The sequence below is a fragment of the Plasmodium brasilianum genome, chromosome 1, assembly GCF_023973825.1.
Source record: "Plasmodium brasilianum strain Bolivian I chromosome 1, whole genome shotgun sequence".
Taxonomy (NCBI): domain Eukaryota; phylum Apicomplexa; class Aconoidasida; order Haemosporida; family Plasmodiidae; genus Plasmodium; species Plasmodium brasilianum.
The window spans coordinates 1,059,476-1,086,971 of record NC_090114.1 but is presented as its reverse complement, the minus strand read 5'-3'; the positions used below and the strand labels follow the sequence as shown (position 1 = coordinate 1,086,971).

Sequence of the window (27,496 nt, the reverse complement as noted above, 5' to 3'; positions counted from 1 at the left end):
ACATGTTTATTACACACTTACCACACGTGTAGTTGATTTTTCCTTTTCCTTCAAATCATCAAAATGGTTGTTGTGATATGAAGCTTACTTGTCCATGAAACACTTTTGTATATGTTTTCTTTGTAAGTAGCTCACCCTACTTATACTGTGGTATGCATTTTCCGCACAGACTGAACCGTATTCAATGCTTCCGTAAAACGACTTCCCGCACCCCAAAAAAAAAAAAAAAAAATTCTTTCCATTTTTTTCAAGGAGAGAGGAGAATATGATAAACTTTTACGTATTCACTTTAAATATTAAGTTTATTTTTTAAGTTAAACGGTAAAACGGACAAACAAAAAAATAAAAGTAAACGTAGCAAAACGTAGTAAAACAAAACAATACGCATTATTACGTGTATTCATTTGGAATGTGCACGTATTCGCACCACAAACGGTAAAGTATGCACATACACATAAATGCGAGCGTATTATATATATATATATATATATATACGTATGTCCGTGTATATATCCATACATACGTGCAGGTCCTCTCTGCTCAACTGCGTCGTTTTAAAGCTCCCCTTACATGTATCCCTTATTCCCTAGGCCTGCACATATATACACACATATGTTTACACATATACATAATTATGCTTATGTGCCCCCCGCTTTATGCCAGGAAAATTTCCCTGCTCATCGGGTCACAGTACCGCTGATAATTCATATGACTTTCAATTCTATCTCTTAAGACGTTAAAATCATTTATGTATGTATGTTTCCATTTGAGCTTTTTCTTCTCGCTCTTCTTGATGTAATCCTTAAAATAAGTCAACATAATAATATAATCGCTCATTTGTTTATTATATATGGAATTTTTCTTGTTAAAAGAATTTTTTATTTTCTCATCTCGTTGCTTTATATGTTTCATTTCAGTGAAATATTTTTTATTAAAATTCTTTACTGATAAATATCTACTTTCCAGTGACTTATAATTCTGGTTTATCTCATTTGCTATTTTTTTATCTATTAATGAAACCTCTTTTTTTTTTTTACATATATTTTCAAATGTATTATATTCTTCTATAAATAATTTCTCCTCAGACTTTATACTACTTTTTGTGTTATTATAAAAAGCTGTTTTTAAATTTTCATAGAAACACAAATTTAATTCTTTGTAATGATGTGTTTTGTAAATACATGACAAGTATAACTCGGAAAAAAATACGTCCACTGAAGGGGAACGTAACAACTTTTTAAGCAAAAACTGCGCATTGTAAGGCAGCTCGGGTAGAACCCCACTATCCCCACTGATATTTTTACCACTACTAACATTACAACTACAATTATGTTTAACTTGTACCTCTTCCTGCAGCAGTGACAGAATATTTGGCCCCACCGTAGCACCTCTCTCCCTTACCCAATAATGGTAATAAACAAAAAAAAAAAATTTTATCAAGTTAACATTAAAGTATATTGGGCAGAACAAATAAGACATGTTGACCTTTTTACGTTCTTCTTTTTTTTTACATTCTTCTTCATGTATTGTGTTCACTGTTTTATATAAACTTGGTACATAATATTCTGACACAAAGGTTCCTTGTACGCTCTTTTTTATTCTATTAAGTTTGATTTTCCTTCTAATGTGATACACATCTAACTGTTCATCATCACGTGTATCTATATCGATGTTGTTAACAAAACTGTTCATCCTTTCTCTATTTGGTGTACCTTTCTCGAATGAGAAGGAATTTTTCAAATTAAGAACACGTACAGAGTGATTCCCTTCAGTAAAGTTATTACTTAAAAGCAATACATGCCCTCTACTTCTGAGTTTTTTAGTCGACCATTCTTTTATAATTCGTGTTGCCCTCCTGAGCGTGGTTTTTGTTCCTTTTTTTTCTACTCCTTTTTCTTTTCTTCTGCTTTCTATATCTCTTCTTATTCCTCTTTTTTCTTCTCTTTTTCTTTTTCTTTTTCTTTCTCCTTCTCCCTCGGCGCCTACAATAGACGACGCACTTACCAACATGTAATTATAAGCTACCTTATTAACATTGTAATAGTTTAAATAGGAATCTAGTACAAATGAAACGTTTTTGTATTTCTTAAAATTTTCAATGACGTGCTGCACCTCTTTCTCAAACGTGTTCACGTTAAGTACTGCATGCGTAGTGGAACATCGCAGTGCATCTTCCTGTTCCTTCGTATTACTTACACTATTCCTACTATAAGCATTATGCTTACTATTCATATTATTCACATTACGCACATTATTCCCCTTCTGCTCCGCTAATGTGTTCAAATGGTGCATATACACCAATTTTACGTTGTACTTGACACAGAAACAATAGTAGAAAAGGAAAAAAAAATTAAAATAGATTTTTAAATAATTCAAATAATTATAACAAGCAATCAAACGCCATATTTTATATCGAAATATATTTTTATTTTTAAAAAAAAAATGAAAATTTCTTTTGTATACATTGTAATATTTGTATATATGAGCAAAATGTGTAAACATGTGCAAAAAGGAGAAAGTCCCACAACTAACTTGTTTTTTTTTCCTCTCCTCCACTTCTCTTTCTATTGTTTCACAAAAAAAAAATGCATGTTCACCATTAGAGTTCATATTATTAAATTCTTTTCTTTCCGATATGTTGAAATTGGTTAAAATAAAATCGTCATGCATATTGTTCACATTGTAAAGATGTCTAAATATATTTGTGTTACTAAAGCAACGGTAGAATTTAAAATTCTTGTACATGTCCTTAATCATATCTTTTTTCTCTTTTTTCGGTGCACATAGCCTAGACCACCCCTTTGGCGAAAGGAGACCATTCTTCTTATTACCGCTGCCATTATAAGTACATTTGTCATTTCTGCCCCTATTATGATCACTGCTACTTCCACTTCTACCACTACTTTTTTTTTTTTTCTTTTTTGAACCCCTGTTTTTTCGTTTGCCGAAAATTCATCTAAACGGTTGGATATGAGGGTATACCCCCCACACTGCTGACGTGTCCTACCCTCGCAATCTGCACCCATTCCATTTTTTATTTCGTTCATTTTGTTGTTTCTTTTTTTCTTCTTCCTAAAAAAATTAAAAGAAGAACCCCATTTTCTTGTAATCGTCCCTTTGGGTAAGTTGTGCATATTTTTCTGGCGATGAAGAGTGGTTTTCCTCTCTTTATTGCTAACACATTTTCTATCGTTAGCGTCTGCCCATCCACTTTTCCTCTTCAATTCGAACAGCGATTCTACCTTATAGTAGAAATGCTCCAGGGGTATAACCCACCAGAAGGGGTTGCACCCTCTATCCTTGAAATACACATTATGCACAAAGGTGTCCAGTTCGTTTGAATTTTTAATATGCTCCAATTTGGAATCAATTACACCTAGGTACAAATTAATACATTTTTGTTTTTCCAAATCGTTAAATGAGCTTATATAATATCTCTTAATAGATGTAAACAATTCCTTTGACTGAATAAAAAAATTGATATGCTGTCCTGGTGTATATTTCTTATGAGCAGTGGATCCAGCATATTGTTTGGCAATAGCATCCCCCAATTGTTCATACAATTGGGATAGATGAGATATATCATTTATATTGATATTGTTTTTTTTTAGTAATTTAATTATTTTCATAAATTTTATAAATGTGTAAATATTTAAAAAAAGTTGAGCAGCATTTGTTCTATCTAAACAATCAACACAATTGAATCGAAGTATTCCTCGTTGCATTAAAACAAGCTTGGAATTATGTATATAAAAAAAGCCTATATTTTTTATGGAAAAATTAAATAATAGTTTTAAATTATACTGTGTATATTTAGTACCTATTTTATATGCTTTTCTTAAATCTAAATGTTTATAGACAATTTGAATTTCTTTAGGTAGTGCTCTATTTAATGTGTCAATACAATCTTTATATTCTTTGGACAAATTATCTTCATCACTATGTTTTTTCTTACTTAACAAATTTACGACAGTAACTGGATAACCATATTTACGAAATAATAATTGGAAATGGTTCTTACTACAAGTAAAGTTTATATCATTCTTTGTGCATTTTATTTTGGGTTTTTTTAATAATGTATAATTTATAGATTGATTCCAAATAATAGGTACTGACCCTCTTAATTGTACATAAGATAAAATAGCATTCAGATTATTCTTTTCAAACAGAATAATTTCAGATTCTACTTCATTTGCTGAATATCCCTTCGAATTCACACCCCTCTTTCTATATCTAGTACCTGCATATTTATTACTTCTTCTAGCTACAAATGTTACATTAACAATTTTACCTGAACATGAAAATTTTGATTGCACGAAATAACCATTCACTACAAACAAACATATAAATACATTACTCTTAATAAATTTTTTACAATGATAATAATTCCATATATAATTATTCTTATAAAATCTATTATATATTGTATTTCCTTTCAGAAATTCTTTTTGTATAAAATAATTATCCTGTACACTATGTGCCAAATTGTACGTATAGGAAAAGTACATATATTTATGATTTATGTTATTATAAAATAATTGTATCAAATCATTCTCTTCATTGAAGTTTTCAAATATATCTTCCCTAAATGGTACCAACAACACATTCTTTACTGAATATATGGTATGCTCATTAAATAGGCATCCTATTTTTTCCTTTTTTGTTAATACATACAAGTAGGGGTAATTCAAAAATCGTATACATCCTAGGATACCTTCACATTTGCATAAATATTCCAATCTACGATTTTTTATAAAAGTACGGCATGCTCCTTTTGAATATAATGTAACACTCAGTTTTATTAACACCTCCTTTGCTTTTTCAATTTCCGTTATCTCATACGTTTCTTCCTTCTTCTTAATTCCCACAATGAACACACTGTCCATGTTTGCGTACACCTTAAATTTTCTAAACGCACATAGCCCGGACGCGTACATCGTTTGAGCAAAGGAGCCTACCGTTAGAAGCCTATCATTAGTATATTTTCCGCTGGCACGCCTTCAATACCTCCTCAGAAGCACCACTTCCTACCCATATAATTCGTTCATTCAAATTTTACATTCCACGCTTTTGAGCAAAGCTACTGATATGTTGCACTGTTATGTTTTCAAGCTTTTGCACTTTTATGCTTTATCATTTTTATGCCTTCAAACACCTCCACGCTTTAATAGTTTTTTCCTCTTTTTTGTAAAACTACCCAAAGTTTCTCTTCCTTTTTTTTTCCTTTTCTCGCGCTGAATGTATGTCACGGTATTTATTTATTTATATATTTATTTATATATTTATTTATATATTTATTTATTTATATATTTATTTATATATTTATTTATATATTTATTTATTTATATATTTATTTATATATTTATTTATATATTTATTTATATATTTATTTATTTATATATTTATTTATTTATTTATTTATTTATTTATATATATATTTATTTTTTTTTTTTTTTTTTTTTTTTTTTTTTTTATTTTATTTGTTTTGCATTATGGCGCTTCGCTGTTTCGTTGCCTTGTCGCTTCGTGGTATGTTTCGTTTATGCTGGTACATACGGTGTGCTTTGATGTACCAAGTTACATTTCGCTTTATTTTCTTTACATTTTTAAGTTTGCCCCGTATAATTTTGCACTATTCGTTATGCACGCTCAATGTTACACTTCAAAAATTTTGAACATTTACTTTTTCCCTTTTCATTTATTTTTTGTTTCAAGCTGCTTTTCCATTTTGCCGCATTATATTAGTGTTTTCTCACCCCTTCTGCAATTTTTCTTTTTTTTTTTTTTTTCATTTCCGCCTCTTCTTTTCATCAGTCTGTTATATTATTATTTTTATTTATTTATTTATTTTTTTATTATTTTTTGTAACTCCTACTAACATGTTATATTTTTTTAACTTGGATGAGCTAAAACCTTTTGGCAGTGCCTCAGTTTTACCTGCAGTTATATTCCTATGTAAGCGTTGAAATTATGGCAATCATTGGCAAATGTATAGCAATAAAAGGCGATCTATGTAAACACATGGCGGTATATGCTAACATATGGAGGTATATGCTAACATATGGAGGTATATGCTAACATATGGAGGTATATGCTAACATATGGAGGTATATGCTAACATATGGTGGCATATGTTAACACATGGCAGCCTATAACAATACATAGCTTCCTATAACAATACATAGCTTCCTATAACAATACATAGCTTCCTATAACAATACATAGCTTCCTATAGGAACATAAGACAACCTATTGCAACCAACTGCAACCTTTTGCATTCCATTACAACTTAATGCTATGTGTTGCCATATGCTGCTTCTTTTTTAGCTTCTTATTTTTTCTTCTTATTTTTTCTTCTTTTTTTTTTATTTTTTCATTTTCTCGTATATAATTTTTATATTTTTTTCGTATTTAATTTTTTTATTTTCTCTTATTTAATTTTTTCATTTGTTCGTATTTATTTTTTCATTTTCTCGTATTTAATTTTTTCATTTTTTCGAATTTATTTTTTCATTTTTTCGAATTTATTTTTTTATTTTTTTAAAATTATACATGTTCAAAAGTCATATGGGCACGTGAATATTCCTGTAATTGTACAGGCAACTTAATGTGTACTTATAAAAAAAAAAAAAAAATGTATGCATATATGTTCGTATATATATATATATATATATATTTATTTACGCATGTACATAGAATAATTCTACGGAAATGTTTGTTTCCAAGTATCATTTGCATATTCAATCTTTGCTTTTTTTTCTGACGAGCGTTCGTATTATGTTGTGGAAATATGATTACACGTATGTGTAGGTGTATATATGCTGCAAAAAGTGCACAGATGTGTGTATTTAAATATGTGTGTGCGCAGGTATATCGGCATTTCTGCACATAACCAAATTGAACATTTTTAATGAAGGTGCTTTTAAACTATGCGCACTGAAACTACTGCAGAAAAAAAGAGTAGTCTTTTTTTTTTTTTTTTTTTTTTTTTTTTTTTTTGTTCCATCATCTTTATCTCTTCCTTTTCGCTTCATCATCTTTACACTATGTTTTCCTCTCAAGGATGATAGAAAATTTCAAACTCTATAGATAGTTCTTTAAAATTATTTTCAAATAACACAAAAGTAATAAGAGAAAGAGGAAAAAAAAAAAAAAAAAAAGCAACTACCTTTCAAATTACTCCAAGTTTTCATTTTTACATTTTGAAAATTCATTCATGTGTAAGCAGTAGAGGACTTGTGTTCCTTTTGTAGAAGATGACCTTTTTCATTATTTATGCACCTTGCACATGTGTACAAGTGTTTATACATTTTTTTGCCGCATCAAATTTTAAGCAGTGATAAGCACAGATTAGCGGTTTCCAGTTTTCCATTCAAAGCGAGTGCGTAATTCGCACCATGGATTACGCTCTCCTCTGTTTATCTTACGTTGATACCTCCTTTCCTTTGTGTTTATCTCTTACTAAGCGTGTTCTTTTTTTTCTTTTTTTTTTTTTTTTTTTTTTTTACCTAAATAGTTCTACACGACATAAAGCATCCATTTAGTGTAAAAATTTTTGCGTACACGCGCACAGCTCAGTACACGAACGTATACACGTATATACGTAAATGCGTACATACATGTGTACATATATATATATATATATGTACCCCCATACACATATACGTAAATAGGTAGATACCTGTATGCATGTGTGTATGTGCTATTACAATACTCCTTTTTTTGTTCCTCCCCAAGAGCGACTATTTCACCTTAAAAAGGACCATATTTTTCTGTTGTCCTTTTCAAAATGTGAAACTCCTAAAAACAATTGTAAATTAATAAAAAATGATTAAGAACATCTTTAGCAACTACTTGAAGAACCATGATGACAAGAATTTGGGATTCGAGAAATCAAATAAGCTAAGCAAAGACTACTCGGTAGGAAAAAAGAGCATTTTTCAGAGAATGGAGGATAGAGAGGAATATATATAAAAAAAAAATATATGATTACACAGCACATTTCTCACTCGTACGTATACTGTGTGCATATTTGCAAAGCGGACTAATTAAGAAAAAATCAGGACGCTATAAATTTTTGTTTCAATGTGTCTCTCATTTTTTTTTTTTTTTTTTTTTTTTCTCTCCCCCCTTTCATATCCCATTCAGAATGAATATATATCCGATTGGCGATGGTTCAGCATAAAGTGCGAGCGGATTATAGAAAATGAGTTAAACAAGAAAAGGATAAAAGAAAAGGATAAAAGGGAATATAAGAATGTTTTAAAAGAAAATGAAAATATATTAATGTTCAAGTCATTCTTTCCAAAGATTTTGTTAAAAGTGTATAGCGAATGTGATGATCCGAATAAGTTTTTCACCAACCTCATCATTCAGAAGTTGAATGCAGTTGTGGTAATGCTCCACACACCGGTTACGCGTGCGGTTATAAGCACGCATGCATATACATACATGTACACAAACATATATTTACATATATGCATATATACACGCACGTGCATAAGCATGTATTTACATGTATGTGTCTATACCCACATATGCACAAGCATATATTTACATGCACTTGCCCAACGAGCGCGACCATAAATGCCCCTCGTGGCTTTCAATTTTTTTAGTTTTTCTGCGATGCAAGCGGTTTTTCCAATTTAGCCGAGGAACTGGACAAACGAATGAATGGAACAGAGTTACTAGGAAATTGCTTAAACAAATTTTTTAATATTTTGATTAAAATTATCGACTGTTGGGGTGGGGATATCATAAAGTTCAGTGGAGATGCTGTGATGGTTATATGGCCACTCAACAAAACCCAGAAAAGGATGAATAAAAAGAGTAAAAAGGAAGAAGTAAAATCAGGAGTAAAAGTAAACGTGGATGCAGAAACCAATGAAGAAGCCAGTGCAGAAGCTAGTGCAGAAGCTAGTGCAGACTCCGACGTGGGCCGCACACGCAACGATAGCTCGGATTACTACCCATCGGACAACGAGAATGACAAAAAGAAGGGGGGAAGAAAAGGAAAGAATATAGAGGAGGTGAGAAAGATATGCCTGTTAGCTCTAGGATGTTGCATAGACATCCATAAGTTGTTGAATAAATTCCCTACTCCAATAGAAAACAAATATTTAAAAGTACACATAGCTATAACATATGGAAAAGTTAGCTTCCTACAAATAGGAAATATTTTAAATAAAAGAGACTATTTATTGTCAGGGAAACCACTGGAAGAGATAGGAGTTGGGGAGGCCTTAGCAAAAAATGGGGAAAGCGTTTTAGCCCATTCCTTTTATAAAAATGTAAAGGATAAAGTAGTAGTTAAAGAGACGTGTAAAAAGAAGTTTTATCTGTTTATAAAAATGAACGAGGAAATAAATATGAAAATATTGAAAAGGGAATATGAACAGGAGGAGGAGGAGAAAGAAGAGGAAGAACAAAGGGAGGAAGAGGAAGAAGAAGGTGGGAAAGCAGCCGGAGTAGATGTAGAAGAAAAAAATGCACAAAGTAATAAAAATGGAACAAATGCGAAAAATGGAACAAATGCGAAAAATGGAACAAATGCGAAAAGTGGAACAAATGCGAAAAGTGGAGAAAAGAAAAGAAAAGGTGGGGACAACAGTATCATGTACGAAAACTTTTATTTTTTGCTAAAAAGTTTTATACCTGACATAGTGTATAGAAAATTATCTGTTGGATGTAATATCTTTTTCAACGAAATAAGAAAAGTAACGATAATATTTGTATCTGTAAAAGATATTGACACATCTACTATGATAGGCGTATATTCTGCTCATAGTATAATGAAATTAACTCAGAAGGCTGTGTTCACAATGGAGGGTACTATTAACAAATTTATTTTTGATGACAAAGGGATCTTAATATTGATAATGTTTGGTTTACCTCCTTTATATCATTGTGATGATTCTGTTAGAGCATTATTAACTTGTTTTCGATTAATAGACGCTTTAAAGTCGTTGAAATTAAATGGAAGCATAGGCATATCGACGGGAAGAATTTGGTGCGGTATAGTAGGAAATAAAATAAGAAAAGAGTATACAGCTCTAGGAGACGCTGTCAATATTGCTGCTAGACTATGCTGTAAAGCTGGGAATAAAGAAATATATGTAGATGAAAATACATTCAATAGTTGTAAACATTTTATATCTTTTCAAAAACTTATTTCTATAAAAGTTAAAGGGAAAAATAAACTAATTAAAATTTACTCACCAATAGGGACTATTAACAAAGACGCTATCAACTCTGTTTACAATAACTCGGAGCAGGAAAATTATTTTACAGATAAGGAGCTACTAGCGGAGAGTGAGAACTACAATCATGGTGGTAATCCGGAACCCACGGGCTTGGACTCCTCCAGGTCAAGCCATTTCCACACTGGCACCGCAATTCTGAGTGGTGCAAATGGGAATAGTGGTAATGAGCGTGGTACCAGTGAGCATGGTGAAAATTCGGGTGGTAGTAATGGACGTAGTGATAATGGGAGTGGTAGTAATGGACGTGCGCACACTAACAACGTATGGACCGATGGAAGACGGCATTGCAGCGGGAGGGACTACCATGAAGTGACAGACTTTTCCTTTCTCAACAAGAATTATTTGCTAGTTTATTACAAAATGAAATTTAAAGATAGGATAAGGCATCTGCTGAGCTTGAAAGACTGCCACTACTACTTGACGGAAAGTCAAAGGGAGGGAAGCCCACTGCACGTAAGGGAAAATGAAAAACTTGGGCTTTTTATAAAAGAAGGTGCCCAAGATACATGGTTCAGTGGTGATATCAAACATAATATTATATATGGATTATCTCCTTACAGCAAGATAAAAAATCATTTATGTACAGATTATAAGGATCATAGTGGTCCTTTATACCTACATGAGTATTATGACCCTCATTATTTTAATCTGAACGAAATTTATCACATCGGTGGGGTTTTATATCTAGAGGGAAATGAAAATCTAGGAATATTTGAATTAATAAAATTAATAACAAAGAATTTAAACAACTATAAATTATTTAGTATTAGTAATATGCCAAGTGCGCTATATATAAATATAACTAATCCGTTATTGCCATGGAAAATTTTATGTAATGATATCTTGAGCACTTGGAAATTGTGCAGTATGAGAAAAACAAATATTTTAATAAACTCTGGTGATAATTATAATATTCTTAGAGAGATAACACATCCGTCTCATCATTGGTTTTTCAAATGTATGTTAAATATTGTAGACGATTTGGTTATTCCTCAAACAAAGGTTAGCAAGAGGGGACTACATATGGGCATTACTACTACTAGAAAACATTCCAAAGCGAATTTGCTCCCACACGCGGATAAGGAAACTGATGTGGGTACAGGAGATCCAACTGATGAAGAGGGAGAATCAGAAGAGGAAGGTGTAATCACAGGAGAAGATACAGACGATTTGACGGGCGAAGTGACCGAGGGGTTATCTGCTCTTCCCCGAGTGCAAAAAAGCAGAAAGCAGAAACGGAAAAATGCTAACTCCTCATGTAACGATGAATCCAAGAGCAGAAATAAAAAAAATAGTCGCCTGTGCAAAAAAATTCTGACCATCATAGAATACCTCTTTAGTAACTCGAAGGGGAAAACAGAGAGGGGAAAAGAAAAGCGGAAAAAAGTGAGTAGTAGGAAAGATAAAATGGGGGAAAACACAGGAATTAGAGTAGAGGATGAAGTGGATGACAAGATGGATAACAGAGTGAGTGCCAAATTTAATGACAAAATGAATAACAAAGTGAATGACAAAGAGAATAACAAAGTGAATGACAAAGAGAATAACAAAGTGAATGACAAAGAGGATAACAAAGTGAATAACAAAATGGACAACCGAGAGGACGACAAACTGACCAACAGAACAAAGTACCACAGTAAGGACAAACCTAGGTGGGGGGAACAACCGAGTAAAGAACATTTAGGACAAAATTTGAAGATGGAAGAAAAACAAAATCACTTAAACAATGCCTTTCACTGCACTGAAAGGAGGGGAAATCCTTACAGTAACAAACCAACTAAAGAAAGCGCAAGTAGTGCAACTGACACTTCGGAACAAGATAATTACAATAATGTAATATATGACTATGTGCATACAAATTTTAAAACAAATATGAAGGATAATAGAGTGCGCATTATAAGCTCTATGATTTATTATTTCACATTATATGAACAAACATTCATTATTTTTAACTATCGAGCAGGAACTTCTTTAAATGTAAATGTTGAGGAAAGCACATGGAAAATTTGCAAGAGCATTTCAAAGTTAGCCATGTATAAGAGAAGAGAAATTTTAAAAAATTTACAAAAAAATGTAAAGGAATGGAGGAGGAGTCATTGCAGAAGATGTTCCTTCTGCAAGGGGGGTGCGTCCAGCTTGGAGGTAAAAGCTAACGAGGAGATAGCAGCTAACAAGGGGAGTAATACTAACACTGGAGTTATTGCTAACAAAGAGGGGGATTCCTTATGTGAAAGCCGTCAAGACAGTGCTCATGATAAAAAGGACTATCACATTGATCAAGGTACAGACCATCCCAAGGGAAACATCAAAATAAATACAGGGTATGTCCAACTAAATGATAATTCCTTAAAAAGACAAGTGGATAATTATTATGATCAGACCTTCAAGTCAAAAACATGCACAAGTGAGAGAACTAAAAATACTGTAATCTCAACTAATGACAGAACGGAAAGATGCGAAAAAAGCAGAATTGAAATTAACCACATGCCGCATTTTACCCAAACGGAGGAACTAAGTTATCACAAAGTGAATATAAATAACGAGTCCTCACCTATCAATGAGATTAATACACACTTGGAACACTCCAATGATGGGTGTTTTTTCCAAAAAAAAAATATTATGAACAAGTCAGAAAAAGAAAATAGTCAAAATATTATTCAAATGTTCAGAGAAGAAAAAGCTACTACTAATAAACGTAACGTCCCCAAAATGTTTTTTAAAACGTTGTATCCAAATATAAATGATAATATTTTATTATACGTTGCTCAGCAAAAAATGAAAGAAGAAGAGAATAACACAAATTGTATACGCAATAATGTCAAACAAAGCACATCAAATGATGAACAACTACTCTCCCTTAAACCTAAGAAATCCTCTCTATGTAATCCATTTCTTAACTCTAACCATAAGCCTTTAATATTTATGTTTGTAAATGGAATGAAGAACAATAGTCATGTAAAAGAACGTAACAAAATAAAAAGATATGCAGAAGAGTGTAATGGACATATAGAATTAGAAAAATTTAACAAAGAACATTTATATGACTTTGTCAGCTTATGCTTGCGTGTTAATAAAAATGAAATAGATAGCCAATTAATCGATTATTTACACAATACCTGCTTTGGTATTCCTAAATTTGTACAATATACCTTGTATTATTTACTTAAAAATAATTACATGAAACTATTCAAATACGTGAATGACTTAGAAGAACTAGAACAAAACACTAAGAAAGAGAAAGAAAATGATTCCTCCTTTAAATTCGATGGACTTAAAGAAGAAATACATTTTTTCAAAAAGGAAAAATTTGCACCAACAACATATACATCTGATGAAATGAAAATTAAAAGTGCAAATGTGCGTACTGACTTCTGGGAACGGAACACCCTTAACGATAGTTCTAACTGTAGTAGTATTCACGAACGTACTAACGCTCCAGATAACTGTTCCTCGTATACCTATATGAATGATAATATCAAACGCATAATTACAGAGCAAAATGAAATAATGAATTTCCAGTGTAAAAAGGAAGAAGAAGGGGAAGAGGAGGATGAAGAAAATGGTAATTTCTTAACACGTACAAATAGTGATGGGAAAGATGAGCTATCAAAAAATTATGAAAAAAAGTGTAAATATGAAATGGAAATAGTTAGAGATCTAAATGAGGCTCCGTTAATTCCCAGACTGGTAAGACAACTCTTAACGGTGCGCAATTAGTCGGCGCTTTTCGAGGCACGCGCGTGTATATGCACATTTGCCTGTTTCGTTATCTGCTCCGTTGTATTATTGGATGTTTGAATATCTGCATGTTTGAATATCTTCATATTTGAATATCTTCATATTTGAATATTTGCATGTTTGTATGTGTGACTGCCTCTTAATTTTTTTTTTTTTTTTTTGCCTTCTCTCTTTGCAGACGGCCTACTGCATGACTCTAATTGACAGCTTAAACCAGGAGGAGCAACTGCTAGCGAAACTTTGCTCCTTCTTTAATGAAAAATTTAACATTAAAAAAATGGAATGTATTTACCCAAAATATATATCGAAATCTGAATTGAAAAGAGTTATCGTAAGTTTAATCAAGAAAAATGTGTTTCTTGTATGGGTAGATAATAACAAAGAAGTTGACCCATTGAAAAATGGCGTCAGTTCGACACTCATCGACGGTTCTACACACAATACAAGCTATATACACAACATTAATTCAATACACAATATCAACTTTGTGTACAGAGATTTATATAACAAAATGAATAGTCTGCGTGAGAAGGGGCACAAACGTCGTTCTTTGTTTAGTAAACATTCGAATGTACCAGATGAGGAGGTGTTTTTTTGTATAGCAAACTTTTCTCTGAAGAAGGTTACAACGAAAAGAACAAAAAAAAAAAAAAAAAAAAAAAAAAAAAAGAAAAAACAAAAAACAAAAAACAAAAAAGAAGGAAGAAGGAAGAAGAGGAAAATTTAATTAAGCAAAAAGCTGCTGCAAATTTGTGTTGTAATTCGAGAGAGAACATTTACGACTCCCCTTTTATAATTCTTTTTTAGCAGCCCTTATACACGCAAATATATACGCACTCACATATATGCACGTACATATATATATATTTTTTTCCCCTTTCTCGTCTACTTTTGCAGGTTTTAAATGATTTACTGGAGAACGAAGAAAAGCAGTACATAAGGAAAATCTACAAAAAGTACATAGAAGATTAAAAAAAAAAAAAAAAAAAAAGATATAACATAACCATTTTGGGAAAATTATGAACAGTTGTGCCATTTTTAATAATTCCATTTATGTTTCAATTTTGCTTCAATTTTGCTTCAATTTTGCTTCAATTTTGATGGAATTTTCTTTTGTTTTTTTTTTTTTTTTTTTTTTTTTTTTTTTTTTTTGTTTACCTAATTTGTGCAACATTCAGTATTTGCACAACTCTAATTTGATGTATATATAAAAATATGTTTTTGTAACCTTTTGAAATTTTAAAAAATAATATCAGTATTGTCTGATTATGTATTAAAAAAGGGAGAAGAATTTAAATGTAAAAGCATTTTAAGCATAATTTTGATAACCTCTATTTTTACATGTACAGTTCATATAAAAAGCGTATTCTAAAATATATTTTCAAGTGAACTTTCAATAGTATTTTCTTTTTTTAAGTTAATTAAATTATTCATTTTATGGAAAAAAAAAAAAAAAAAATTATTTAAAAATAGCAATTCTTGCATGAGCAAGTCAGGCGAATATGTCTCATCAAAAGAAAATGACATAACCACATTAAAATTGAATGAAAAGCAAGAAAAAAGACACGCTGATCTGCCCACATTTTCAGAATCACCAAAAATAAATTCGGAAGTTTACGAAAATATTCTTAAATTATACAATCGTACTAAAAGAAAAGGAAAGGAGAAGTAAAATGACATATATGCAGCTTTCCAGCTAGCTATTTTTTTTTTTTTTTTTTTTTTTCCATGTGTAGAAAAAAGCTTAAGCTATTCAAAGGAGAAATTAAATATTGTGGAATTCGAAGGTGAACAGGAAGAACATTACGGGAAAATTTCGGCCATTGAAGAGGCTGAAGATGAAGAAGTGGAAGGGAAAGAAAATGAAGATGAGGGGAGTGAAGTGAACCATGGGAAGTTTTATGAGGATTATGAAAAGTGCTACCATTTAAAAAGGGAAGATAAATATAGTAGAGCACAAATAGAAAAATCCAATGAATTTGAAATATATGGCCATAGAGATGGCAATGATAATGGTGGTGACGATTACGGTACCTATGATGGTGTAAAAAATGAAGTAAAAAAAGAAAAGTCAATTGACGAAAATCATTGTAAATATACAACATTAAAAATTAAGGCGACACCAAATGGAAGCAGCAATGAGTTGAAAAATGTTACTCAAGATAGTTTCATTAAAGTAATAGCTATATTTATATAACAATTTTTTTTTTTTTTTTTTTTTTTTACCATTTAATATATTTTATTTTTTTTGTTTTTGAAGGAGGTAATTCTAGATATACAAAAAAACACAGTGGAACACAAAAAGACAAATTATCTATGTTTAGAAGAAATATTAAAGAAAATTAACTTCATTTTAAAGGAGCAAATTGAAATAAACAGATCCAATGTTTCCCACAGATCGGACAGGCAAATATTATTTCAGAATGTTTATGAAGTACTGAATGAAGCTTCGAATGCAAAAATGAACGTCTGCATGAGTGCGAGGACATATATATACGTGTGAATACAATGCCTATATGTATTTATGTATATATATTTATATATGTGTTTATGCACATATATTTTTATACATGTTTATGTACATATATTATATACATGTTTATGCACATATATTTTTATATATGTTTATGCACATATATTTTTATACATGTTTATGTACATATATTATATACATGTTTATGTACATATATTATATACATGTTTATGTACATATATTATATACATGTTTATGTACATGCATATACGGGCACGCTGAATATTGCGTCAGTTCACATAATTCCTAACCCCTCTCCTATATACAGCTAAAAAAGCAAATTGCAGATAAGGCCTTCAACTCCCTGTCGAACAAAGACTTTGCTAAATATTACGTAAAGAATAATCTGGAAAAAAAAAAGGGAAATGGTCTTTACGGAAAAAATTCAAGTGGCTTTTTTAACTCCCATATCATGGAACAAATAAATGAAATACATGAAAATAATCTCACAAATGTAGTGCACACAAATGATAAATATTTGAGTGAAGACAGTGAAAAACTTAAAATATATAATAAGAACGTACAACTGTTCTTGTTCCACCTGGACAAATTAGAAAAAAGTATGTATGCATTTACTCATTTTTGTAGAAATGCGTCAAATGAAACTTATCATGATTCTGAAATTTCGTTAAATTCACAAGAACAGAAGGTAAAAAGGGAAAAATAATACTTCATATACTTTATGTAAAGTATATACTTTATTTTTTTTTTTTTTTAAAAAGAAAAAACAAAAAAATTTCAATGTGTGGAAAATTCGCATGTATTTTTCGTTTACTTCGTTGTCTTCATTTTATGTAGTAATAAAAAAAAAAAAAAAAAAAGAAGCAATAAATAAATAAATAGATAAATAGATAGTTAGACGTTTATTATGTACACACGCTTTGCTTCCTTCTTCCTCAATGAGATACAGATTTTTTCATTTCTGCAAGACCCCCGAGCAATGAGATTAGTTCGAACACTTGAAAAAAATTTAACGCAAATAAAAAGTATTTGTACTGATACCCCGCCTACTAGATTAGCAGCTTCACCAACATGAATTTGCCATTTTTCTTATCCTTACCAATATCGTATGTATGTGTATAGATGTATATATTTATGAAGTCGCTACTTTATTTTACATTACGAGAGGGATTGGTGTTTTAAAATTCACATTTCAACCTCTGAAATATTTTGTACTTTGAGAATTTTACAGCTAATTCAATAATGAGGTTTTTGTTTTTATACATTTTTCTTCCTCTACGTATAGGATAGGCATCTACATGCTTTTTTTTTTTTTTTTTTTTTTTCCCTCCTTTTTTTAAACTACAAATGTAATAGACAACGATTTTTTAGTAGCTATTCCTGCTGGTTTGGTTATGTAACAACTTTTTATTTTCTGTAGACTCTTAAATCGAACTGTGCAGAATGAAAATGGAGGAATAAAAACTATAACAGTTAAACATTCCCTCATGTACCTCCTCTAAAACTTATTTGGCACATTAAGACATGCTGTTATATAAAACTAATTTTTTTAATATGCAAGTAAAAAACTTACATTCTCATTTTAAAAAAATGTAGTTTTGTGGAAACAATTAAAATGTGCGCTTAATTCGCTCTTAATTTTCGATTAATTTGGATTAATTAGCGATTAATTCTTTTTTTTTAATTATACCACAATATGAACAAATGTATATGAGAATTAACTGCTCTTCTGCGTAAACAACTTTCGGGTTTATTATTCAACACACATAGTTTAATACAGTGGGTGGTTTGTACTGTCGACATTATAATTTTCCGTTTATCTTGTTTTTACGATCTTTTAAAATTTTTCCTTTTTTATGATATAAATATATACATAAACATTTATATACATAATACATATATACTTATATATATACATATAAACATATGTACATATATTTTTATTCTTTATTTTTTTTTTTTTTTTTTGTATCAAACCTTTCTCAATAGATATATCTCATCATGATGGAAAAAGTTCCAGCTAAACATATTTTTAAAAAAATCATTTTGAACGTAGAAAATACTAGCAAGCAATAAAAATTTTATTCCTTCTTTATTTTAGTAAAGACTGTTTAAATGTTATTCTTGGCGAATTTTCTATTCGTGTTCATTTAGCAATAAACATGTGCACACACGTAATTTATAATTTTTAATTTTTGTGCATTTTTTTTTTTCATTGTTTTATAGCTTTCTGTAAAACGCACATAGTATACACGTAGTATATACTTAAATATGCATAATATAGTATACCCATTACATGTATGAATATACGTGTATGTATATTCATACGTATATGTATATATATATTCATACATATATGTGTATGTATATTCACACATATAAGTGTATGTTTATGCGTATGGGTACATATAGCATTCCATGTGATATATACACGTGCTGCACAAATGTACGCATGTGCATGTAATCGCTCGTACTATATTACGCACATTTGTATAGGGAAAAAATAAATTGTGTGCCTCGTGTATAGGCAAATACTTTTCTTTTATTCTGAAATTATATATGTACACTCATACGTATACTTGTGCGCTCCTTTATTTGTATATTTACTGAGTTTACTCATCGCACGTGTTATGCCCACTTGAATATGTATACATTCACGTATATATACACATATAAATATTTATATATGTATATAAAAATATATATATATACATGTATATATTTTATTTTTATACTGGAAATACAAAAAAAAAAAAAAAAAAAAAAAAAAAAAAAAAAGAAAAAAAAGAAAATAATGCCCTTTTATAAATTACACATAGTAAATAAATATATACATTTTTAGGTGTTTCCATTTATACTTATGAAAAACATTATAATTCTATGCTCTTCAATTCTATATTACTGCTATAATAAATTTTGTCTGTAGTCTTAAGTACACTTGATCGTCTGATAGATATTATACGTCTGGTACTTTTGCTACGTCTGATAATTTTGCTACGTTTGATAATTTTGATACATCTGAAAATTTTGATACGTTTGATAATTTTGCTACGTCTGATAATTTTGCTACGTCTGATAATTTTGCTGCGTCTGATAATTTTGCTGCGTCTGATAATTTTGCTGCGTCTGATATATATTTTATATTTTTTATTTTTAAACGAAAGAATTTTCTTATTTTTAATTTTGTAAAAAGTGAAATGGAGTAGTAACAAAAAACTTAGGGAAAAGGAAAAAAAAAAAAAAAAGAAAAATAATTTCTCTTAACAATTGAAAAGTAACAAATTTGAATTTATTGTTTTTAAAATAAAAAAAAAGAAAGAAAATTTTAAAATTAGAATATTATAATATTACAGAATTGTAAAACTATAAAATTATAAAGTTTTAAAATTGTAAAATTATAAAATTGTAAAATTATAAAATTGTAAAATTATAAAATTGTAAAATTGTAAAATTGTAAAACTATAAGATTGAAAAAATGGAACCCCTGCCTGACCCGAAGAATGATAGACAAGTGAAAGAAGTTGAACCCCCTCCAGCAAAGGTAAAAAGGATGTTCTAAAATGTTTTTACAGAATACTCCAAAATAGTTTGCATGTGCTTATGGGTATATATATGTATGTGTGCGCTTGTGCCTGTATATATATGTGCAGGTATATATTGGCAGATGTATACATACATTTCACGCATTTCGCCCATTTCGCCCATTTCGCCCATTTCCCTCTTTGGGTTATGTTCATGAAAGCGTGCATGCAGTTAATGCATAATTACTGCACTAGTTTATGTATCACACAACTGCAAAATAATTTGCATTTTCCACACACTACGTTATATTTTGTCATGTTTCATTACATTATGTTATGTCCATGGGTACTCATGTAAGTGTGAGCTCAATGGAGCAGTATGTTATTCATGCAAATGTAGAAGAAATAAAAAAAAGTCGACACGAGAAAGCTGTAATGTTATAAACTTATTTGTAAACATATTCGTAAAAAATAAAAACATTAACATGGACATAGTGAATGTACAATCGAACAAATGATATTATCATCGTTATGGCAAAATATTATATAACGGACCAAACATTACAGCATGAAATATATCAGTATGTGTGTATATCCTAGTCTCATAAAACTGCGATGGTTATATATGTCGAATATTCAAAAAGGGAAGAGGTAGCTCATGGTTATAAGGGAAAAGCCGTAATACTGGAGAGGGGCGTAATATATGTACATATATATATATATATATATATATATATATTTATTTATTTATTTATGTGCGGGCACACATATGTGCACGTTTGTATTTAGTATGATGCTAACCCCACTTGTCCCTCCTTGTGTGATATACGAGCACTCTGCTAGGAGCAGTTTAAAAACGATGTTGATTTTGCAAGAAAGATTTATGAACGTTTCAGGAAAAAAGGAATTATTTTATACCTCTTTTCAATTGAGTTTATGTTATTTTTTATCGTTCAGGGGAAAAATTATCAAATGCATAATTTATACGGAGCTTATATATGAACTTCCTATAAAACACACATATAGGGATATATCAAAGTTAAATATATGATGGACAACTTGTTCGCTCTTTTGATTTATTTAGCTTTTATTTGTACATGCCATTATTTTAACTGAAATGAACATATGTACAAGCACGCAGATGGGATTTAATATATGCATATATGTATAGGTATATGAACACGTATGTACAGTGAATAACGCTATAAATGCATCAACCATTTCAAGTAGCACTGTACAAACATTAAAGAAGAAAATCCCTCGTTAATTTTATTAGTGGTTAGGAATTTAAGTATTTGTAATTTAAATGTACATGAGCATGTAAAGATATGGCTGTAATATAATATAGACACAAAACCAGTAGAACTATTTCGATATGTTTCGAAATATTTCGAAATATTTCGAAGTATATCGAAGTATATCGAAGTGTTTTCCATCCAAAAAATTTCTACGCCCACATGATATACATGGGAATACACACGTTCTATACTATTCAATTAAAATATTTTCTAGAAAAAAAAGAAAAGAAAAATTACAAGTTCAATGGAAGTTTTAATTTGGAGCACTATATTTTTTTCCTGAACAGTGCATATATCTCCGGTTTAATTCAGAGGGTGCTTCCCCACATTATTGCGTCTATTAATGCATACAAATGCAAATACAAATATAAATACAAATATAAATACAAATGCAAATACAAATATAAATACAAATATAAATACAAATGCAAATACAAATGCAAATACAAATGCAAATGCAAATACAAATACAAATATAAATGCAAATATAAATGCAAAATTTAAATACAATTACAAGTACAAATGTATATGTATATATTTGTATGTATGTAGATAAACGCATGTACATATATGTACACAGTTATGTAGCACATTTTGGAATTTAATACCAACTGTTTGGGGCTACTGATCATAGCTAAATCTCAGAAGTGTCGACCGTAGTGAAATGAAAAAATAGATCTTTTTTTTTTTTTTTTTTTTTTTTCTCATTTGCTTTACATTTTTTACATTTTGCATTTTTACGTCATTCCTTACCCGTTTCGTACACACGAGGATATATACATTTATAGATAATATACATGCATATGTATGTACATTGAGTTTTTCCGTGTTAATTTGTTTATGTACATTCCAAACTGACCAATTTCGTATTTTGGCTAGCTACAGATATTATGAAGAGTTTAGAATTTTTTTACACATTTGTGCATATATATGTTCATATTTTTGCATATTTACGCACATTTGTTCATATTTTTGCATATATACGCACATTTGTTCATATTTTTGCATATGTGCACATTTGTTCATATTTTTTCATATTTATGCACATTTGTTCATATTTTTTCATATTTACGCACATTTGTTCATATTTTTTCATATTTACGCACATTTGTTCATATTTTTGCATATTTACGCACATTTGTTCATATTTTTGCATATTTACGCACATTTGTTCATATTTTTGCATATTTACGCACATTTGTTCATATTTTTGCATATTTACGCACGTATTCACACAACTGTTCCTATTTATACTCATTTACACATATTCTTGTTTTAATTCTCATGCGCGTTCATGTTTTCCCGTTTTCTTCTTGAAGCCACTGAGTATGGAGTTGCTGTACCCGAATGGGCCAGAAGAGCCCCCAGACTACAAGGCGCTGAGAGAACACTTAAAGAAGGAGGGGAGGATACGAAAAGAAGATTGTTTAGATATAATAAAGAAAGTAATTGATATAGTGAGTAACGAGCCGAATTTGTTAAGGTTACAAGATCCAATAACAATAGTTGGTGATATACATGGTCAGTATTATGACTTGTTAAAATTGTTAGAAGTAGGGGGAAATCCTGATAATACACAATTCTTATTTTTAGGAGATTATGTAGATAGAGGATCTTTTAGTATAGAAGTTCTATTATTACTATATGCATTAAAAATAAATTTTCCTGATAGAATATGGTTGATTAGGGGTAATCATGAATGTAGACAGATGACAACTTTTTTCAATTTCCGTGATGAGTGTGAATATAAATATGATATAGTAGTATATTATGCTTTTATGGAATCCTTTGATACAATTCCATTATCAGCAGTAATAAATGGAAAATTTTTAGGTGTACATGGTGGTTTATCACCTGAGTTAATATTATTAAATCAAATATGTTCATTTACAAGATTTCAGGAACCACCAAGGTCAGGTATATTTTGTGATATATTATGGTCAGATCCAATTGATGAAGATAAGGAAGAGCATACTATTAAAACTGAGTCTTATTTCCCAAATGATGTAAGAGGATGTAGTTATTTTTTTGGATATAATGCAGCAACTACATTTTTAGAAAAAAATGGATTATTATCTATTATAAGAGCACATGAAGCACAATTAGAAGGATATAAAATGCATCAGACAAATTTGAAAACTGGTTTTCCAATAGTCATAACAATATTTTCTGCACCTAACTATTGTGATGTATATAATAACAAAGGGGCAGTTTTAAAATTTGAGAGTAATACTCTAAACATTCAACAGTTTAGTTTCTCTCCTCATCCTTATCATCTACCAAATTTTATGAACCTTTTTACATGGTCATTACCTTTTGTTAGTGAGAAAGTAACAGAAATGCTGTATTCCATTTTGAACTCGAGTATTAGTAACTCAGATGAGGATGGAGCTGTTAATGATATTATATTGCCAGCGGAAGTCCTACAGATTCTTAATTATATTGAGGAAAATAATAAAAAGTTAGAAGCTTTAAATTATGCTAATGCTGATAAAAACACAGATGAACAATTTTTAAATGATGCACAATCATCACTCCAGGATAATCTTAGAAAATATGTAGATAACAATATCTCTGGTAATAATGATAATGGTCAAAGTAATGGTAACGATAATATTAATGATAATGATAACATAAATAAGACAAATGATGAAGGACAAACTGCTAAGGATAGATCGGATGCTTTAAGAAAAAAAGTTCAATCAGTGGGAAGACTCATGAGAGTATTTAGAACCCTCAGAAAAGAAAATGAGCTCATTGTACAACTTAAAGGATGTAGCCCAGGTTATAGAATACCCGTCGGTTTATTGTTAAGTGGAAAGGAAGGATTAGAAAACGAGTTGGAAAAATTTACCAAAGTTAAACAAATTGACAGCATCAATGAGAAGAGACCACCTAACGAGTAAGCCGTTGTTCCTCGGGTACGCCAGAGACCACCTCCCGGTTCATTTGCCAAAGAGGGACAAAGTTGCTCAAGTCTGTATATGTGCTTGTGTGTATATTTGTTTGTGTGTGTGCATGTAGTTGTTGGGGTTGGAGATGCAGCCTGAAAAGGAAGAAGCAAGAAAATACGAGCCAATCTTTTTAATCCAAGTCGACCCTTTTACAGCAGTTCATGTGCGCAAATGATCTACCATGAGCAATAACACACTCGCGTTCGTTCGTGTGTATGCTCGTTCATTTGTGCATGTGCAAACTTTCTAATTCACATTGGAATGAGTTACATCTGCCCATAGTTTTTAAATAATACGCGCTTAAAAAGGAGCGCCCATTTCGTGGGGGAAAAAACAAGTTGCTCCGTCCTTTTCACGCGGTTATTACTCCCAGCACCCACACACGCATGTATGTATGTGGGTATATATATGTACATATGGGCACGCTTATTGTTGATGTATCTTACATCATGTGAACATGCCGTAGTCAATTTTACGTGAATGAAATGCTTGCCTGAATTATATTTATGTGTATAAATCTGCTAACAGGTTAAACCTCTTATGCGTTATACTGCTGATGTGTTAATCTGTTATTCTGTTATTCTGTTATTCAGTTATTCTGTTATTCAGTTATTCTATTATTCAGTTATTCTGTTAATCTTTTAATTTATTAATTTTTTAATCTTTTCCTTTCCTTTCGTTTTCTTTCTCCTCCCCCATCTATCACTGTGCTGTTTATGAATTCATCTCAATTCCTCCATTTTTTTTTTTTTTTTTTTTTTTTCTTTTCACCATTTCACTTTCTCCATCACTTCCTCTTTTAATGTCTAAAATTTTGACCAAATTTAAATATTATAAAAAAGAAAAAAACTTTCATTCTGAAATAAATGCAATTATTTTATTTTATTTTTTTTTTTTTTATTTTTTTTTCGTTTTTTATTGTTCTTATTTACTGTCTTTTTTTTTTTTTTAATTTTTTAATTGTACAAAAAAATGGAGGTTACGATATTGGGGAAAAGAAGAAAAAAAATAAAATATATTATAATAAAGCAAAATAGAGCAAAACGGAACAAAATAAGGAAAAACAAGATAAAGCAAGCAAAGGGGAAACGTATATACTCCCTGAATAGGGCTTCTTTTTCGTTGGTAAAAATGCTTCAAAAAAATGGGACTTCAAAAAATACTTCGCACAGAGCACATTTGTCCCATTTCTTTCTTATTCTTTCCGCACGTTCGCTTGTGTGTGTTATACTCCCCTCACTTTTGCATGCCCGCTTTATACTCGATTCATACTCTTTTTTTTTCTTTTTTTTTTTTTTCAAAAAGTGGCAAACAATGTGCATTTTTGTCGTAACAATTCTCTGTTGATTTTTAGGGAGCTCAAAAGGTATACATCCCATTCCTTTCCATGTGCTGTTATATATTATATGCATACACAAAGGAGTTGTAGTTCTGCACACGAACAGCTTCGTTTAGTCTATCGTCGCGCTTGTTATTGTCATCTACGTATGATATGGAGAAAGGAAAAAAGAGAATAATATGAGTGCTACTACGTTTACCAGAAGAAGAAAACGAAACAAGAAATAAAGTATATAAAAAGTAAATATAATATACGTGTAAAATATAAAATAAAACATGAACATGAAGTAAAAAAAAAGTACTTAATATTCTGACTGGGTTCCTGTCCATGTACATTTTCCCATCGATGTTGTAAATACACTTGCGATAGTCATAGAAGAAATAATAGTTTTGAATATTGTTTGTATTTTTTGTACTTAGGTAATAATCTTTCTTCTTTTGACATCGGTCTAAGGACGAGTCATACTGTAATATGTTATCCTTTATTCTGTTTATATCCATAATGTACTTCTTATTATTCTTATTATTCTTATTATTCTTATCTTTTTTATTCTTTTCCTCCTCAATATCTTCATAATACTGAGAATTTTCAATAGGTTTTGCAAAAAATATTTCCTCTAGGGGGGAATATTCATACCTCTTTGTTAATACCATGTTGGGGTAGTAAAGATGAGTACGTTTTGTTGTAACAATGTTTGTTAAACTCACACAGAAAATACGTGCATATATATATACACACATGTACTGTACACATAGATACTGCAAACGTGTTCATGCGAATATATGTATTCGTAATTATGTACACTCGAATGGGCAAACAAATTTATTCATTTACATATTTTTCTTATTTGTATATGTTTGTGATTACAAAAGCGGGGGTAGTTAGCGTTTCATGAGCTACGCTAGTAAATGATGAAATTCACACATGCATAGACATATATATATATATATATATATATATATTACCTTTTTTTTTTTTTTTTTTTTTTTTTTTATTACAATTTTATAATAACAAAAAGGAACAGCCATAAAATCATATCATCCAAAGGAAGGAGCAAAATGAAACAAGTCAAAATGATATTGGAAAGAATGAGCTACTAGTGTGTTGCCTTCCTTTCTTTATCAATGTATATAATTTTTTTTTTTTTATAAAACTGCACAAAGAATTTTCGAAAGTCCAACGTCAGAATGGAATGATCATTTATTTTGTTCATTCGCTCATTCGTCCTTTTATTTTATTTTTATTATTTATTTTATTTTATTTTATTATTTTTATTATTTTTTTTTATTTTATTATTTTTATTATTTTTTTTTATTTTATTATTTTTATTATTTTTATTTTTTTTTTTTTTTATTTTTTTTATTTTTTTTTTTTTTTTTTTTTTTTAATTTTTTAATTTCTTTTTTTTTTTTTTAGTTCAGTATTTACCGTTTTTCATCTATTTATGCTTTTATTTTTTTCTCATTTTTCCGAAGTTCAAAAAGTCAGCTATTTTTTGCTATGTGCCCCTTGAGGGAATAAAAAAAAAAAAAAAAAAAAAAAATTTTAAGCGATTTATTCTATAAAGCACAAATGTAAAAGGACAAAGTATAAATGTATGCGTTATGATAATATTATACCATTGCTTTTCGTACTTAACTTTGTTCGTATACTTCTAAACGCTGTAACATTATTGTATGTATTTATGCCTCAATACCACAAATGAAGCAATAATAGCAAAATAGCAAAATAACAAATTTTTTTTTTTTTTTTTTTTTTTTTTTTTTTTTAAAAACGAATATTTTAATGTAAACCGTATAAACTTAGGAGCTGCTTTCATTTTTTTACATATTTTTCATCTTTATTATTTCGCTATGTTAATTTGCATTAATTCACATTTTGCTACCTTTT

General features: G+C 30.0%; 5 protein-coding genes across 5 annotated transcripts; 3 read left to right on the top strand and 2 right to left on the bottom strand.

Moving 5' to 3' along the window:
• Positions 1 to 654: 654 nt before the first annotated feature.
• On the bottom strand, positions 655 to 4,937 carry MKS88_000549 (inositol 5-phosphatase; the record flags this gene model as incomplete). Its single annotated transcript, XM_067216624.1, has 3 exons — positions 655 to 2,313; positions 2,533 to 2,929; positions 2,983 to 4,937. 3 exons carry the CDS (start codon positions 4,935 to 4,937, stop codon positions 655 to 657), a joined length of 4,011 nt encoding a protein of 1,336 aa, XP_067075784.1.
• Positions 4,938 to 7,827: 2,890 nt separating this feature from the next.
• Positions 7,828 to 14,972, top strand: MKS88_000548 (adenylyl cyclase beta; the record flags this gene model as incomplete). The annotated part of the gene is made up of 5 exons (XM_067216613.1): positions 7,828 to 7,920; positions 8,149 to 8,394; positions 8,616 to 13,949; positions 14,179 to 14,622; positions 14,898 to 14,972. The coding sequence occupies 5 exons, from the start codon at positions 7,828 to 7,830 to the stop codon at positions 14,970 to 14,972; spliced, it is 6,192 nt and encodes a 2,063-aa protein (XP_067075783.1).
• A 511-nt stretch (positions 14,973 to 15,483) lies between these two features.
• Positions 15,484 to 17,569, top strand: MKS88_000547 (uncharacterized protein; the record flags this gene model as incomplete). The annotated part of the gene is made up of 5 exons (XM_067216601.1): positions 15,484 to 15,643; positions 15,737 to 16,176; positions 16,261 to 16,434; positions 16,802 to 17,182; positions 17,444 to 17,569. The coding sequence occupies 5 exons, from the start codon at positions 15,484 to 15,486 to the stop codon at positions 17,567 to 17,569; spliced, it is 1,281 nt and encodes a 426-aa protein (XP_067075782.1).
• Positions 17,570 to 19,969: 2,400 nt separating this feature from the next.
• MKS88_000546 (serine/threonine protein phosphatase 2B catalytic subunit A) lies at positions 19,970 to 24,219 on the top strand (the record flags this gene model as incomplete). Its single annotated transcript, XM_067216590.1, has 3 exons — positions 19,970 to 20,035; positions 20,616 to 20,711; positions 22,633 to 24,219. 3 exons carry the CDS (start codon positions 19,970 to 19,972, stop codon positions 24,217 to 24,219), a joined length of 1,749 nt encoding a protein of 582 aa, XP_067075781.1.
• Positions 24,220 to 25,662: 1,443 nt separating this feature from the next.
• On the bottom strand, positions 25,663 to 26,259 carry MKS88_000545 (uncharacterized protein; the record flags this gene model as incomplete). The annotated part of the gene is made up of 2 exons (XM_067216579.1): positions 25,663 to 25,748; positions 25,908 to 26,259. The coding sequence occupies 2 exons, from the start codon at positions 26,257 to 26,259 to the stop codon at positions 25,663 to 25,665; spliced, it is 438 nt and encodes a 145-aa protein (XP_067075780.1).
• Positions 26,260 to 27,496: the final 1,237 nt, after the last annotated feature.